The sequence below is a fragment of the Amia ocellicauda genome, chromosome 3 (assembly GCF_036373705.1).
Source record: "Amia ocellicauda isolate fAmiCal2 chromosome 3, fAmiCal2.hap1, whole genome shotgun sequence".
NCBI lineage: Eukaryota > Metazoa > Chordata > Actinopteri > Amiiformes > Amiidae > Amia > Amia ocellicauda.
This window is the reverse complement of record NC_089852.1, coordinates 48,488,296-48,505,861: the sequence shown is the minus strand read 5'-3', so window position 1 is coordinate 48,505,861 and position 17,566 is coordinate 48,488,296. Positions and strand designations below refer to the sequence as shown.

Genomic DNA, 17,566 nt, shown 5'->3' with positions numbered 1-17,566 from the left:
CCTCAAATCTCTCCCTGTCAGAGAGAAATTGTGTCAAATATGCACTGAAGGCAGGATTTGTATTTTACATAGTAAACTTAACATTACATTTTCATAAATAAAAACCACAAATCAAACATTGTAAAAATAAATTAAATTAGAATAAGGGAGAATAAAGGAAAAATATGTTCTAGCTATACATTAGAACAAAGACCAAGGTATATGAGCAATTTCACACACAAATAGAAATGTGCATGTTCTATACATAATATAATATGATAGTTTTAAGGTCTGGTCTAACTTATATTTACATTTTACACGTCAGGTTCTCTCAGATTCGCAAGTCCTGCGCTCAGTACTGCTGATCCAACAGGGGCAGGTTAGAGTATGCAATGTAAACGTATTGCAATACGAATCACAGCCAAAACACGATGTAGGATTTTAAATAGTTTTATAAATGTATAGTTTCAGTTTTATCCAACATCAGAGAGATGCGTTTTTCACAAATTTTCTTAGATCTGAGCTTGCTTGTCATTTGGAGACCGTTTTTGTTTGCTGATATCAACATCTTCAGTGAACATTTACTGTTTTTCTTTATTTTAATTGCTATTGTGAATTTTGAAAAGCAATTTAATTAACTTTTCAGTACAAATGTGCCTCCATACCATAGTATATGGTAATCTTCAGTCAAGATGATAATACACAAATCAAAACCATGTATACTCCAATGCAGCAGTTTTCAAAAATACTTTCTATTGGTTATGAGGGTTTTAGTAAAACACGTTTATTTGTTCATGAGCTCTGTGTTAACGGTTAAACCAAATAAGCATGTATTTATGTAATTATCTATTGTCTGAAGTATGACGAAGGATTTTGTGGTGATTTGAAAAAAAAATATTTAGCCAATAGTTTGAGAAAATATCTGTAAAAGGCCAATATCGGCCGATAATATCGGTGCTCCGATATATCTGTCGGGTCCTACTCCACAGTGCGCTTATAATATCCGCACAGTTTTGTGCAGTTAATGGTTGAATGCGCCAAGCTAATATCACACTAAAACTGGTATATTAATCTAGTTATATCTAATTATTCAATCTTTCACGCAATTCAAATTTGATTGCGCGATGTTTAATGTCAGGCCAGAATATATTTGCATCTCATGTTTCCCATTACCGATTCATTACCATATGTTAATAAGCCTTGCATGCCATTAAAGGAACAGGACTCTGCAGGTGGATGTATGAAGGCATGAGGCGAGTGCCATGTTTCACATTCTGTTATTAGTACACACACACTCACCCCTAATTAGAAATCACATCTGCCATCAGTCCACACTGTGCAGTCCCGAATACAGACTTCCTCGGTAATATAGTAATGCACAACTTTATGCCATAGTCGTGACGGGGTAAACAACGAGGCTCATACGCATAGTATTACAGTGCAAATACAATATTGGGGACGTATTCTAGAATCGCCACTGGGGACGTAGTAGTAATAAATATTACTCAATACCCATAATTGATTGTATGTATGGAGGTTGTCACAGAATCAAACATAATAGTATGTACATGACTGCTGTTGTGTGTCCAAATCAGATGTGTAGCACCTAGTGCTGTGTAACCACCATATCCTTTTGATTTCCATAAGTAAGCTTGTTTTTATCTTTTTAAATATATTACTGAAACTGCACAAAGGGATGATTTGTTTATTTCTTTTATTTAAGCGTAATTAAATTCAGTGCATATTTGGATGTCCTATTATTAGATTTCTTGCATTTAGTTTGGCTGAATTCGATTAATGATCTAGTAACTGGATATCAATGAGTTCATTTTCTTGCATTGTCATACATATAGGAGTTATATATTGTACATAATTTAAAAAACAAAAACAAAATCAAATACATTACTGCCCATTTTGGGATTCAAACCCACTATGCCTGGTTCATAGCACTGTTCTTAACCAATGGAGATTAGTATTAGACCGAAATCTTAAATTTAGCCTACAGCCAAAATAAATAACTGTCTTAATTGGTTGTATATGACTCCACTATTGGAATTAGTCACAAATAAATGTGGAAGTAATAAGAAATTAGAATTAGTAATATATATATATATATATATATATATATATATATATATATATATATATATATATATACACACACACATGTTCTATGACTCTATGATAGAGAATGTATGAGGGGGGTGAATTGTGTCAGTGTGCCAGTCACTCTCAATCTTCGCCTGTGTTGGGGTTGCTGTTGCCAGTGTACAGTGCAGCATTACTGTCCAAATTATTATTATTATTAGTGTTATGTCTTAGCAGACACCCTTATCCAGGGCAATAAGAGTGTTATAAAAGTGCAAAACAGTGTAAAATTACAGATCAGTACAGTACAAATTACAAGTTCAAAATTACATAAGTGCATAATAAAATATACAGTTAATACAAGTCCAACATCCTAGATTTGTGAGGTAATAAATTGTAGATTATAAACAACATAAGTACTAGCAATGACCGGGGACACGCTGCATGCTACCAACTACGTTCCATATGTACATATTTATGCATGTATGCTTTGTCATTGTTAAAAAAAATAAAAAAATAAAAAAAAGGTAGGAACTTGTTATGGTGCAGCAGACATGCAACCATAAATAAAAACAGACAGCCCCATGGTTGACTGTGTGCTGGAATGTCGCTGTGCAGTCGCTGTCCCCTGAAATAGTGCTGTGCGCAGAGTTAATGTCATAGTTCCCAACCTGTTTTTTGCGCGGCACACAGCTAGAAAAATAGCAGGAATCACACAAAATTTCAGCCACTCCAACCCCCTTTTGTGCCTTGCATACAATTAAGAATGGATTTTTGAATATAGCAACAAAAAAAAAGCATTTTTGTGTGATAGCCACATGTGGTGCACAAACCCTATGAATATCTAGCCCATTGTCTTCAATTTAATGATTCTCATTTTACATATATCTGTATAATGCCTGCATTTTTTGTATAATTGTTTTATACCAAAATTCCTATAATGCAAAACATACTTACTGAAGTCTGTATTTCAATGTCAGGTAGGAATATCCTATTTCCTACTTCATCAATTACACCAAATCTTACATACGCAATACCGCTGATACCTTTCCCATAGGTATACCTGAAAAAACAAAACATTCAATAGTAAAGGTGATGTCGCCATTCAATGCTGACACTAAAGTCACTATTCAAGAATGAAATTCTCCAACCCACAGCACCTTGCAGAGATGTTAAAAGGAAAAGACTTCTCCTTCAGCATGTAGTATGGCTTGAAAGCCTGTATTTTCACTTCAAACGACGGGAGGACTAAAAAAAATCACAAGGACACACAAAAAGAAGAAAAAACAAATGAAAATAAAATGCAGTACAGATATTCCTACTTTTTTCCCAACCCTCTGTGATGCAAGTCTGACCAAATTATTTTACAGCAAGAGTCTACTTACATAGCATTTTCTACAATAAAGGGAGTAAAGGACAAACATGCAGGTCACATTCAACAGGGTTTACTTTTACAGTGAGAAACTGGCAGGCTTTAAAATAATCTAATTGAATTAATTTGCTGCGTACCGAGTCTGATTTATTGACACTTCTTGAACAGTGCGCTGATGAGACAGCACACAGTACAATGAACTGAGTAAGCTATGCCTTCAAACTGCATAAATACAGGTTGTGCTACAGATGCCTCTATTCTACAAGATGAGATGGTTTGTAATGTTTTTTTACAATAGTCACAGACAAAACGAATACAGTATTCTTTGCGATTGTCCATTAAGCAGGAACAGTAAAGAACAATCCAGACCTAACTCAGAATTACTTTACTTCTGTTTTTCTTCTTTATATTATTCTTTAAATTTAAATCCCACATTGGATTGATATAAAAAGACAAAACTCAATCAGACATTGTATTTCAGATTATCACACAAACTTTTATGATATTTCCAAGAGTCCCACCACATTTCTACTTTCAGGCCTAAAAAGGACTCACCATATTCCTTGACTTGGAATTCAGCTGTGGAATTCGACATTGGAAAGTCGTGGAATGAAGCAACAATCTTCCAGTTGCCAGCCCTAGAAGAGAAATAGTTTTAAAAAATCATTATGAATCATTTGCATTCCTGTTAGACTAAATCAACAATCTAGAGCAGTACTTGGAATTTCAACAATATAGCTCTTTATTATATATTACAAATGTACAGCCCGTCATTCAATCTCTAATCCAAATTCTTTGCGTTTTGTAACAGTATCAAAGTGCCAAATATTGCAATTGATTAAAATATGAACTACTCAAGGATTAAGAGCACACTTACTGTTCAACGTCAGGGATCGTTATGTGTTGTTTCAGAATCTGATGGGTTCTCTTAACTGCATAGTAGATCCGCAAACCTTTAGAGTTCTGCAGAAAATGAAGCCAGTCATATAATCACTAACACTGATACACAGAAGTCCATGTTTTTCTATGAATTGGTTAAATTGTCCGAAAGTATGTGTTGTGTGTGTCAAATTAGTCTAGTGAAAGTGCCATTTAAACATGTCCTATTGAGCAACTTTTCAAAGCAATTCCACAGGATCTCCAATTGTGGTCCTATTGATCATGTGCATCCTCTACAGAGTTTGAGAAAAATATACTTGTGTGTGTGTGTTGGAGTCCTCACCAAACTTTTGTCCCCAGCAGTTTCAATAACTTTTATTAAAAAAAGGGAAATATCAAAATATATGGACTTATTTAACTTTAACAAGCATTATATGACAAACTAATCATGTTTAAATTAAGAACTGTTGTCAAGACATTTTGAAAGTAATATTTCCTTTGAATAACATTTTCAAGCTGTATATGAATCGGGGAACATTGCAAGTCAGTAGGAATTTATTTAATTTTCAGAAGACATTGGAAGAACATTTCCTTTTATTTCCTTGTATATTCACCAGCATTTCAGAAATTATTATACATACTTACAAAAATATTAATTTCAACAGTTGCATCTGAAGGAGCCATATAATTGTCCAATGTATAGATACGGAAATTTACTGAAATAACAATACATTTAAGGGAAAACAAACAAACAAAAAACATGAACACAGAGACAACAGAACAGATTATTAAGTTAATATTGATAACATCAACGTCAATTGATTTAAGTTATTATAAGAATAACAAAGTTGGAAGAAAAAATTGACCTGGTTAAAGATTCAGCTTTATATTGTTTGCACATTCTTCTACAATTTTATTACATGATAATTTGGAATCAAAGAAATATGAGCAACAGCAAGCATTTTACTTATTAATAATCATAATAAAAATAACAGCACCATACTTTACCTATTTCACTTGGAGTATAGATTGGTTTATCGGTCTGAATAAAAATATAACCCTTCCTTGTGGAAAGAGTGATGAGTTCTTTCATTGGATTTTTAAAAACATTGTTGATCGCAACAAGTGTTACATAGGGATTTGGTAAGTTCTTGCTTCTTTGTTGTTTTGATAGTACATACTTTGTAGGATCCACCTATAATTAAAAAGGGGGGGAAGGGGAAGTTGTATTTTGTGGTTGTTGTTAATAATAATGTTGCCATATTGTATTACTATGTTTCTTTAACATTCTAAAATACATTTTAACAAAGATATTCCTGCTAACAATACTGGACATGGTGGAATGTGATGGATACTTGCCGTCAGTTTAGCAACTGCCTGGTATTGATTTCCCCCATTGAGTGAAATTTCAATTTCATCTGACAATCGCTTATAAGGATACTCCCTCTGGTCTTCAAAGTAAAGCCTCATTTTAATGACACCTGTGGCATCATGAAGCTGCACTGCCACCGTCTCCTCTTCTCCCAGATTAATAATGTTTGGAGCAGTTATCAGGCACCTAGAAGCCAGTAGCACACACACTGGATAAATAGGCGTAATTAAATGGCATTCAAACTTCACCAAAGCCACAAAAAAAGGGTCCCATTTTTGTGCAGGGCTAGTTTTATTTTAAAAACGAAAGCAACGCAACGTGCATTGTGATAGTTTTGCGATAACTCGCACACCCTACATTTTCCAGAAATTATTGGGTTTGTCAATTGTATTCTCCTTGAACTGTTGGTAAACTCTGAGCTTCATTTTGGCAATGAGGGTGCTACTACGCAATTCAATTCAGTAATAGGCTCCTTACTTAAAAACAAAACTGTTAGCCATAGTGCACAGTTTTCCAAAATATTCAATATTAAATTCAATTCAATTAAATGGAAGAAAGGTTAAACCAGAATAAATTTAGTATTATAAGTTTCATTTATCATCCTATAATTAATCTATTGAACAAGTTATTTTAATTATGTCTGTCAAAACAAATTTAGTCACAGTGCATATTTATTAATTACACATACATCTGTGAATATCAGTTTCAAAGCATGTGCACAGCAATGCCTGATTTTACAGATACCCATTAAATGCATTCCGAGTTAGGAAGACTCTTATAAATACATCCAGAAATACATTTTTTTATCATAACTTCATATCAACTATAATTTTCATGCATTAACATGCATTACATCTCTAGAGTTTGTTAATTAGAAATAGAATTTACAAGAACACCTTAAATCTGTACATAACTTTAAATCTCAAATTTTAGCTAAGAGTAGAATCAATAAGTCCTATCCGGCACAAACCATACAAAAAGTGATGGGGGGAAAATATCACTATATCACATAGTAATTCTATAATACTCACAATGGTGCTAGCTCAGCAAGTGCAGTCAGTGCCGCAAGTGTGAGCATCAGATAGAAACCCATTCTTTCCTTATGGTTAATTCCTTCTCATGTTCATGCAGAATAAATCCAGTCTCTTTTGATGCTTCCTCCCTGGCAATAATGCTTTAATGAAGCCAAATATTTGTTTAAGATTACTTATTAATTTGCACGGATTGGAACCAAATACTGTGGCTGTTGTGTTGAGAAATTGTAGAGCAGGCAGCCACCAAAGTGTTTTCAAAATAAATCAGTGTTCAATTCTATACTGTATTATATATAAACAGTTTAACACGAGAGCTGAACAGTAAATAAACGAAAACATTGGGGGTGTATATAAAAGTTCGCTCTGTCATACTGTCTCTGTGCTCTTGACTTTAAACTTGGCGTAGTAGAGAGGATTTTACAATAGGTATCACATGGTTTCTGGGAAATCAGGGTCTTTTTCTGGCAAAAACACAATTTTCTGTTTCTGGTAAACAGGGCAACACAAATTTCCACATCAAATGCATATCAGCACAAGGTGTTATTTAGCCAATATATCAGTGGACTGTTAAGCAATCAAACACATTGTGATTATGAAACACATTCTCAATAGTTTTGGACACTGACAACATTAGTTAATTCACAAGAGTAACAGGTATTTACATGATTATTTTCCATACCAAACCAACAATTTCAGGAGAAAGTTGCCAGCTTTAGACAGCTTTCGAAATTCTGTCCAAGGTGTAAGTTTAGTGTCGTGTATCAGTCCCAGAGGAGATAGTATGTGAGGTGGCATAGCACTTTATGCAATGCCACCTCACATACTACCTCCTCTGGGACTGATATACCACACTAAACTTACACCTTAGACAGAATTCGAACCCAGGCCACATTGACTTTAAAAGAAGCACTCTAGACAGTGATCCAACAAGTTGACTCAACCACTCTTAACTACCTGTACAATTCTAAACTTAGCAAAAGGAAGAAATTAAAAATAGCATGCCATTGTATGCTATTAAAGTCTCACATCTGAAGACGATCTGGTATATCCAATTCCCACTACACCCTGAAGCAGTACTGGCAATATTGAGGGGGAAAAAAAAGTTTTAGCATGGCCCTTAGAGACATGTACAAAGTTAGCTTAAAATTGTGGCACTCCACTGAAAGCTTTTTTATTATTATTTTTGTTTTTATTTCTTGGCAAAACTACAGAGAAGTACAAGGCATCAGTCATTACAAATTCAACTTGGCTAAAACATAGCAATTCAAAATAATACATTTTACAAATTCCAATTTACAATTTACACAAGTACAGTAAGTGAGGTCCTATATCCTGGACGGTGAAAGCTAAGTGCTGTCAAGATGTAGGGCTACAGACGAGGGCTACGGGGAAAGGGAGCAAGGAGGAAAACAATCAAGAACGCGAGGAGCATAATAAGCTGAAGTGCTATCTAGCAGGGATAGAGGACTAATATTACAAGTGCTGTCGGAAGAGATGCGTCTTGAGTAAGTGCCGGAATGAGGTCAAGGACTCTGCTGTTTTGACTTCGGTGGGCAGGTCTGGAGGGGATGTATGGAGAGACGAGTGACTGAAGGTAGCTTGGTGCAGTGTGGTCAAGGCAGCGGTAGGTGAGGGTTAAAGTCTTGAACTGAATGCGTGCTGCTATCGGGAGCCAGTGGAGGGAGCGGAGCAGTGGAGTAGCGTGTGAATTGTGGCACAGAGAATACCAGACGAGCCGCAGAGTTCTGGAAGAGCTGGAGCGGGCGGGTAGTGGATGCAGGCAGGCCGGCCAGGAGGGAGTTGCAGTAGTCCAGGTGGGAGAGGACCAGTGACTGGACAAGTAGCTGAGTTGAGTAGTCGTTGAGGAATGGACGGATCCAGCATATGTTGCTCAGGAAGAATCTACAGGTGCGTGTCAGCGTGGTGATGTGCTGGGTGTAGGAGAGCGCAGGATCGAGGGTGACTCCTAGATTTTTAGCGGAAGAAGAAGGAGAGTATGGTGGATTCCAAGGGGATCGAGATGGGGAGGTCAGCAGAAGGTGAGGAAGAGTGGGGGAAAAAGAGGAGATCTGATTTGGAGAGGTTGAGCTTGAGGTGGTGCGAGTGCATCCAGGCGGAAATGGCAGACAAGCAGGAAGAGATGCATGAGGGGATGAGAGGGTAAGAAGAGGGAAAAGACAGGAAGATCTGGGCATCATCAGCGTAGAAGTGGTAGGAGAAACCATGGGAAGCGATGAGGGGGCCCAGGGAGCGAGTGTAGAGAGAGACGGGACGGAGCCTTGGGGAACACCTGTGAGGAGAGGTTGGGGGTGGATGAGGAGCCTCGCCATGTCACTTGGTAGGACCAGTCACTGAGGTAGGAGGAGAACCAGGTGAGAGCAGTCCCAGAGATCCCAAGGTCAGCGAGGCAGGAGAGGAAGATGGAGTGATCAACGGTGTCAAATGCTGCAGAGAGGTCAAGGAGGATGAAGACTGAGGAGAGGGAGGCCGCCCAAGCACGGCTGAGGGAGTCAGTGACAGCCAGGAGAGCCGTCTCAGTGGATTGCGGAAGCCAGATTGCAGAGGATCAAGGAGTGAGTGTTGGGACAGAAAGTCCGAGAGCTGACGGTGGACCGCCCGCTCGAGAGTCTTGGAGAGGAAGGGAAGTAGGGAAACAGGGCAGTAGTTCTGAGGAGAGGTGGCATCAAGGGTTGGTTTCTTGAGCATTGGGATGACAGCAGCTTGTTTAAATGCAGAGGGGAAACAGCCAGAGAGGAGTGAGGAGTTGAGAAGGGAGAAGATGGAGGGGAGAAGATCAGGAAGTTGCTTGGAAGAGACGAGAAGGGAGATGGTCCAGGTCGCATGTTGTGGGTTTGTGATGTAGGAGGAGAGCAGAAACTTCAGCATCTGAGAGAGATGAGAATGAAGAAAAGGAAGCTTGGTCGGTGGGAGGTTTCGGTGTGATGGGAGATGAGGGTGGAGTATTGAAGAGCCTGCGGATGTCTGCAATCTTGGAGGAGAAGAAGGAGGCGAAATCATCAGCAGTGAGAGATGGGGGAGGAGGGGCAAGGAGAGAGGAGAAGGTGGAGAAGAGTTTGCGAGGGTTGTTGATAGTGGATTCGAAGAGAGATTGGAAGTAAGACTTCTTGGCTGAGGTGAGAGAGGACGAGAATGTGGACAGTAGGGAGCGGTAGAGTTCGAGGACGGCTGGGAGTTTGGTCCTTTTCCACTTCTGTTCGGCGGCACGCAGACTAGTTCGGGTTGCACAGAGAACAGCAGAGAGCCAAGGCTGAGGAGGGGAGGGATGGGCAGGACGAGACGTGAGAGGACAGAGAGAGTCAAGGGAGGAGGTGAGGGAGGAGAACAAAGAGGAGGTAGCACAGTTGACAGATAGATTTGAAAAAGAAATCAATGGAAGGCAAGAGAGCTGTGGGCTGAGATAGAAGAGAGAGAGGGGGGGACAGAGAAGAGGAGATTTTATCTGCTTTATCCTCACACTGACCCCTACTCTTTAAATACAGCACTGGAAATACACTGCCTGATCATTTTGGAAAACATCTTGCTTACAAGGATAAGAGCACGAGTTCTCCTAGCTATAAAGCCAGGACTCGTTACTTCTGTATGCACTATTACAATTATAGCTTATCCTATTTACTGTACAAGACACTCAAAATGAAAAAAAAAAAAGTGGAATTAATTTAAATCATTCATTGATACCTTGTTACATAAACATATTTTAAAAATAGGATAAAAAAAACTGCAGCTTTTGTAATGATCAATAGAGGTTTAATAATAAAGTAGTTCTAGTTGTGTCAATATTGATTTAATTATATTAACCTATTTATTTTGAGCTTTAAATATAGTTTGCTGGAAATGTAACATCAAAATCCCAACATACTAAATCCCTGACTGACAACAGACTGCCTAACGGAACATGCTTATGAAATATGCACGATTGTGTCCTCTCCGTAAAAGACACATTTATTGTATGTGTGACATTTTAGATTCTGAAAAGTGAAATCTATTACTGAAACTTTCCATTCATTCCATCCATTCCATCAATTTACCATTAAGTGATGAGGGAAACACAATATTTTGTCACTGAAATATCCTGTTTGTATTGAAAACATATTCAGCTGGAGTATGTATGAAATCTGTAGGATCACATTTCAGATATGTATTAATTTTTATTTTCTTCCTTAAAACATAAAAGATCATAATAGTGAAACATTGTAAGGAGTACGGAGCGGTTACTAGGTTGTAGTACCTATATCAGTCAACACCACATCTAAAATGAAATGAACACAAGTGCAATACCAGATATCTTTCCAGAAGTAGGTTATGCCATAAAGAAAATGAAAAATTGTAAAACACCTGGAGATGGTGGAATCACCGATTGCACATCAAAGAAGGAGTGGTGTAGATAGATTTTTTGTATTATTATTATTATTATTATTATTATTGTCTTTGTAATTCCATATACATATAATACTGGATGAACAGTAAGACTGAAAGGCTATTTTTAAAAATATATAAATAAATAAATTAGCATGTATATAGCTCTTATAACTTGGAATCATGAACATTTTAAAGTTGCCCTAAAAATTAAATGCATTTTTCATTTAACAAATGAAGTATTACACTTTGGCTAAGATTCATATTTTCATTAATTAAATTCCTGTGCACAGCAAACCTCAGACCACATATTCTCTATTCTTCCCACTGATGAAGTGAACTACTGATTAATTATCGAGTTGATCTTGGAGACTGTAACATTTATAATGGGAAAGACCAAACAACAATACAGAAGTAAAATGAATAAAGTTAAAATATGCACCGATCAGCCATAACATTATGACCACCTGCCTAATACTGTGTAGGTCCCAAAACAGCCCTGACCCGTCGAGGCATGGACTCCACTAGACCTCTGAAGGTGTGCTGTGGTATCTGGCACCAAGACGTTAGCAGTAGATCCTTTAAGTCCTGTAAGTTGCGAGGTGGGGCCTCCATGGATCGGACTTGTTTGTCCAGCACAAATGTGTGGTGGTTTATGAGCAGGCCACTGCAGGGTGTAGTTTTTACCAAGAGATTTCAGACAGATGTCAGTGTTGGCACACTTGTCTCCTTCCTGTTAGGATCTGGGAGTTCAAAATGATCCATATTTCACATCAATCACATCCCTCAGGCAATGCCAAGTGAAGTTCCCCAGTGATGTGTTTAGACTGTCGGGCTTCCAAAGCTTTTTATATATAAAAACAATTGTACATAGTTTTGTAAAATGCAGATGTGCCCGAAACAGTGGCTTCCCGACTGAGCTGAGTCGAGCTGAGCCCTGGGGACTCTTAGAGAAGTGCTGGTTTGGAGCACGTCTCTGTTCAGCATTGCGCTCAGCCTGAGGTTGGTTTGCTGTGGTCTCCCTGTAGGAGCAGAACATGGAAGAGGATGCATTAGAGCAGGTTGAGCTGTTGCCTGTGGAAATGGGCTTTACAATCACTGCAAGGGGTTCTGTTGGGATAGCACATTAGGGAGGGAGCATTTTGTTGGATTCTGAGGCTGGCATTGGCATAATCGGGGAACAACATTTGTTCTAATATGGAGTTAGTTTGATCTGGTCAAATGATGTGAAACCACACCCCTTCCCCTCCCAAAAAGAACCTGTGAAATAGATGGCTTTTGACTTGAAAGGGACTCGTTTTAATCCCGGAAATACTGCACCCACATTTGTGATGTGCTAACCACTTTGGTCTGAACTGATCATTTCTACTAGAGTTGTAATTTTGTTATTTTTCATTGGGGGGTTTATTTTTGTTTTTCAAAACTTGGCCATCCCCGCAAGAAATTAAAGCACAAAATTAAACAATTCACACTGAAGGAATATAATTTAATGTAATGCTTTCATTTTACACCATATACATTCTGTGACAGTGGACAAAGATTGTGAGTTTATCTTATTCTGTGCTTTGCTGGTGCAACAGAGAAAAATAAGCCGATATGAAAAAATGAGGACTATGAGAAGTTACTAAAGATAAAAAGTATTTTGTTAAAGGCTGCAGAGGCACAGATATATCTGTAGACACAAACCCAAACCTACATGCAATGTTTATAAAGTCTGAATTCAAGTACAGTACAGCTTAAGAATACATTGTTTTATATAAAATGTAAATTAAGGCATGTATAAACCAGTATGGGCTCGTGGTTTCCTTGCCTTTATTGAAAAAATGTATTGTGAATAAGGTTGAATAATTTACAATTCAGTGACCAAGTTGGAACTAATGTTTATGTCATAGATAAGTTTGATAACACTTTGAGAAGAGAACTATGCAGAATTATAGTCCCCTTTTTTGTAATTAAAAAAAACAACCCTGTCCCACAAAGCTGCCCCTTTTCATACCTCAAAGGATAATGCGGGTCTATGCATTTTACAGAAATAACAGTATCAGGCAACTCTGCAACAACCAAACTGAAATGTTCAACAATAAAACGCAGGAGGAATGCATTAGCTGTAATTAGTTCAAATCATTTTCATGGGCTTTTAATAATAAAAATAAGCTTCATCACTCTGTACATTGTACTATATACAAACTGAATATCCATAGCCAGATTAATATAGGCCAACACAAGAATTTGTAGAACAGTATCACACTCTCATCCTAAAACCAATATTAACATGCTGAAAAGCATTGAATTGTGAGCAAGAAAGTTATTATTAAGAAGTTGAACTTTAATATTCTCAAGCATTTACTGTAATAAAAATCCTGTGCCTAGGAGATCCTAATAAATCACTTTCATGTGGGGAAACTAATTTTTATTTTTTGCTTAATTTCACAACATAATAGTGCTAACTGCCTTATTATTTGATGTCAGATTTAGAGCCAGGTAAGCCAGTTGCTCCCCAGGTGCTGTTTGGGTAAAAATAAAATAAATACTTCCATGAAATTCATAATAAAAAGTTTGGTTAGCACTAATAAAGGTACATATTGTGTATAATAAACATGTTCTTTCGTATCAGGTCTGTTGAGTTGTACTGAAAACACCTAAATTATAATATTGAAGTGACTGCAGTTATTGTTAAATGCATTTCTGACTGTATTCTTTGCAGCATTTGTGCTGACCACAAACCATAAATATTTGTTAGCTGCATACAGGAAGTCTTCTACACTTTTTGTAATGACATTTAACCTCTGAAAAGTGGCATGTCAAGATTCTAGTTTGCACAGGTATCTACAAAGGGTCGAAGTTCAGTGTCTAAGCATTGAAACATGCAAATTTACAGAAGGCTACAACTGTTATCATGCTCTAATTTATTGAAATGTTGCTCTCCTGAGTTTGCCCATCTTTGAATTTTTCAGCTGCTTATTAATGAAGAATATGGTTACTGGCACTTATCATGAACTCTAAAAACAAACTGAAAGAAAAAGATGAACAAACAGAATTCCTATACTTAGAACGTCATAGGTCAGAAAAGTATAATTGCTCATTAGATTTTGCCAGGAACAGTTAGACCAGATCTGGGTATTTCAAAACCTTAAAAAACTTGACAAGTGAAATACAAACAGTTCCAAGTTCAACAAAGAAACTAAAATGAGTGGGAAAGCTGTAAATTCAGTGTAGGTGAATGTGGGGCAAAGACAGAAGACACTAACGAATATAACAAGTTGGAACAAACTGTTTAATAACTGAATATTGCAGATTACCTTGAAGGTAAGGGCCAAATAAACAAACAATGGAGGTGTCAAAGAAGAAGCAACTAGATGAAGATCTTGGGACAATAGGTTACTGAGCAATAAAGATGGGCCTAGTTGGCCCCCTCTTGTTTCTAACCTTTCCTATGTATTTAATAATTGTCTACAAGAAGGAACTATCACCATAAAAAGTTATTATTAAGCAGTTTAATTAAATGAATTAAGCGCATGGTCTGTAGATGTTTATCTGATATTTTCTCCAGACATTCACGTGACTATCCTCCACATACCACAGCTGACTGTGCTGCCCGGAGCACCATGCCCTGACTGGCAGCCTTCTTGTGCTGTCACCATGCACCTTGTACCAGAAATTAAGGCATACGGTTTCTCCTTCAGCAATCTGTCGGCTGAATAAAACTGTGCCTTCTGGGTGAGGATCCTCAAAAGAACCATATTGAGTAAATGAAAGAGTAAAAATAATAATGTGATCATGACTGCATTCTTCATTCATTTCGCCAGGTCATCTACAGACCACCTGAAAAACTATCTACTGTATTTAAAAATGTTGCTGCAACCAGACATGAATTGCTCCTCTTGCCCAGAGTTAGAATGTTTTTCAGCAATTGTACATGTTTCACATGTAAGATATAGGCTACCATTTTGTTTATCAAGCTTTTACCACACTGAAGATTTAGTTAAATATGCATTTGTAAGTTAGGTCTATACATCTGGTGTGTGTGTGTGTGTGTGTGTGTGTGTGTGTGTGTGTGTGTGTGTGTGTGTGTGTGTGTGTGTGACTTCTTTAGATTTGCCAACAATCATTGCTGGTATACAGAATAATTAGCAAAAAGTTTCTTCCAAGAGCTTTTGCATTTCACAAAATTATATCGCAATGCTTCACACTCAAGTAATATAGCCTAAATGGCAAAATGCTTTTATTTTAGATGGTATAAATTATGTGACAGTGAAGAGAGACCTACTGCTGCTGAGCAAATAAATTTGCTTGCATGACAAATTCAGACTATGCACATTTAAAAACAGATGTAAATCTAGGTATGTAGTTTGTATTACTAACAATACTCAAAACTGTTCCTATAAACCATTCTTGGTGATGCCAGCACTTCAGTAGCCTTCAGTAGTATCTGCACAAACTACCCCAGACAAAACAAGCAAATCCACTGTTTATTTGATTTTACACACAGGGCAGTTTGTAGCCTTTTGGGGGCCCTGTGCAGGATATGATTGTGGTTTACACATTTTTGCCCCTGGCTCAGTCACAGTCAGCAGCACCCCATCATGTGTAGCCTGAAGCCTGCCAATCAACAAAGGTCCTGATTGATATTTATTACACACTTTGCAGGTTTAAATACGTCTGTCTACACCAGCGGTTCTCAGACTTTATCAAATTGAGCCTCCCTGAGCAATGACAAAAAATGGCTGCGCCTGCTTACTAAAACAATACAACAATATGCTGCAAAATCATGAATAAAAACGTGTGAGTATGAGTTGCAGAAGTGGACTTTACATTTTGAGATCAAAAACAGTAGAAATGGAAACAGGTAAACTAAAAATTCCGTATAATATTAAATATTCTTACCTTACCAGTGTGTTTGTTTCCTCGATGCCCACAGTAATGGGATGCGGATCGCAATGCAGACAGCGGGCCGATATTAGTCTGAACTGCAGGCCCTGAAGTGTCAATCAGCTGCGTCATAGTCTCGGCTCTCGCGTTGTGCTGGAGCTGCGCCGCCACCTGTCTGCTGGTCCGGATGCTTTTCTCACAAAACGACACATTTCTCAAATATATATATTTGCTTTAATAAAGTATAATAATAATGTATTTAGGAGCGCCTTTCAGGGTACCACAGGACACTGTACAAAAACGTCACTTGCTTTGGAACAGAAGAACTTTCAGCAAAAGCTTATTTATTTATAGTTATTTTCGAATACAATGTTTAATATATTTACATTTTCTACACTTTCTTTTTAACTGTAACTAGCTCCAACCTTCGTTGACGCACCGCACAGTTTGACCAGACCAAGCTGCAATTGCCAATCCTATTGGTAAAAGTCGCTACAGATGCAGATACAGCCACCATGTTTTAATAAAGCGGTCTCTGGTGGCAGGTAAGGTGAACTTGGACTGTGCAGTTAAGTAAGGAGGAAAACCAGCTAGATATAGCTATACATACATGTCATCTCATTGAAACAGTTGGTATGCAAGTGAGCTGCTGTACAGCAATAAAAACGAAGCATAATCAAATAACATTACTATATCTTTCTCTTGTGCTTGTTTTTCCTTCAGTTTATTTTTGTGCGCCAAGATTTGTGCGTTTTTGGTCTTTTTTCTGCCATTATAATTTCCTTGCATCCAATTTTTTTTTTCTACCACACCCAACGCATACCAAAGCCAGATTGATGATAGGTTTCTAGAGCATAACTTGCAATCAAACATAAAATCCAATCTGAAAACTGATCACTGTGATCAATTACAGAAAATAATTGAAAATATATTCAATTGATTAATTATTCGTTTTTGATAGGGGGGCCCCTAGCGGCTGGGGGCCTAAGCGGCGGCTTATGTCACTTCTGCCTAGAAACGGCTCCGACAACATGATGAACCACAGGAAGCCTTATCCAGTCTCCGGACAAGCAACATGTATGGGCTCTGCAAGTCAATGCAAAGGCACCTTCTGATGACTCAGATCACATATCTAATAGCACATCTAATAAACAACTCTATTTCTTTTAATAGACAATGTGACTGCAGTCAACTCTGGCTTCTCTTCAGGTCGTATAAGCCTTTCACCTTTTACTACATGCGCCCTGGACCCTCTCCCAGCTCGCCTCCTCCAAGCGGCTGCTCCTGATGTGCTGTCCTTCATCTCACTGCTCTCTGGCTGTTTCCTCCGTTTCAATCAAGCAGCTGTGATCCCACTCTTCAAAAAAAAAAATCTAGTATGGTGTCCATTTGAGGATGTCCTAAAATGGACACCGTACCCTTGAACCAACCTCTCCTCAGAACTACCACGAGAGCACGTCAATTCGTCCCCACGATAATTCATCCCCATGATACGTTCTGTGCATGAACATTTGTGACCACGTGGGCATTACTTTTTGTAGAGCCATAGAACATGGCTCACTGGTGAGCTGATACATCAAGCAGTAAGGACAAAAGACA

At 37.8% G+C, this 17,566-nt stretch overlaps 1 protein-coding gene across 1 annotated transcript in view; it reads right to left on the bottom strand.

Moving 5' to 3' along the window:
• Window positions 1–6,989, bottom strand: part of c4 (complement component 4) — a 32,247-nt gene extending 25,258 nt beyond the window's left edge. Inside the window, exons 1-8 of the mRNA XM_066699800.1 lie at window positions 6,722–6,989; window positions 5,678–5,876; window positions 5,327–5,513; window positions 4,964–5,034; window positions 4,317–4,402; window positions 3,995–4,077; window positions 3,228–3,315; window positions 3,025–3,130 (exon numbers count right to left, since the gene is read on the bottom strand). Coding sequence (XP_066555897.1) covers window positions 3,025–3,130; window positions 3,228–3,315; window positions 3,995–4,077; window positions 4,317–4,402; window positions 4,964–5,034; window positions 5,327–5,513; window positions 5,678–5,876; window positions 6,722–6,783 — 882 coding nt within the window. The 5' untranslated portion in view covers window positions 6,784–6,989. The remainder of the gene's footprint in view (window positions 1–3,024; window positions 3,131–3,227; window positions 3,316–3,994; window positions 4,078–4,316; window positions 4,403–4,963; window positions 5,035–5,326; window positions 5,514–5,677; window positions 5,877–6,721) is intronic.
• Between the last annotated feature and the right edge of the window lie 10,577 nt (window positions 6,990–17,566).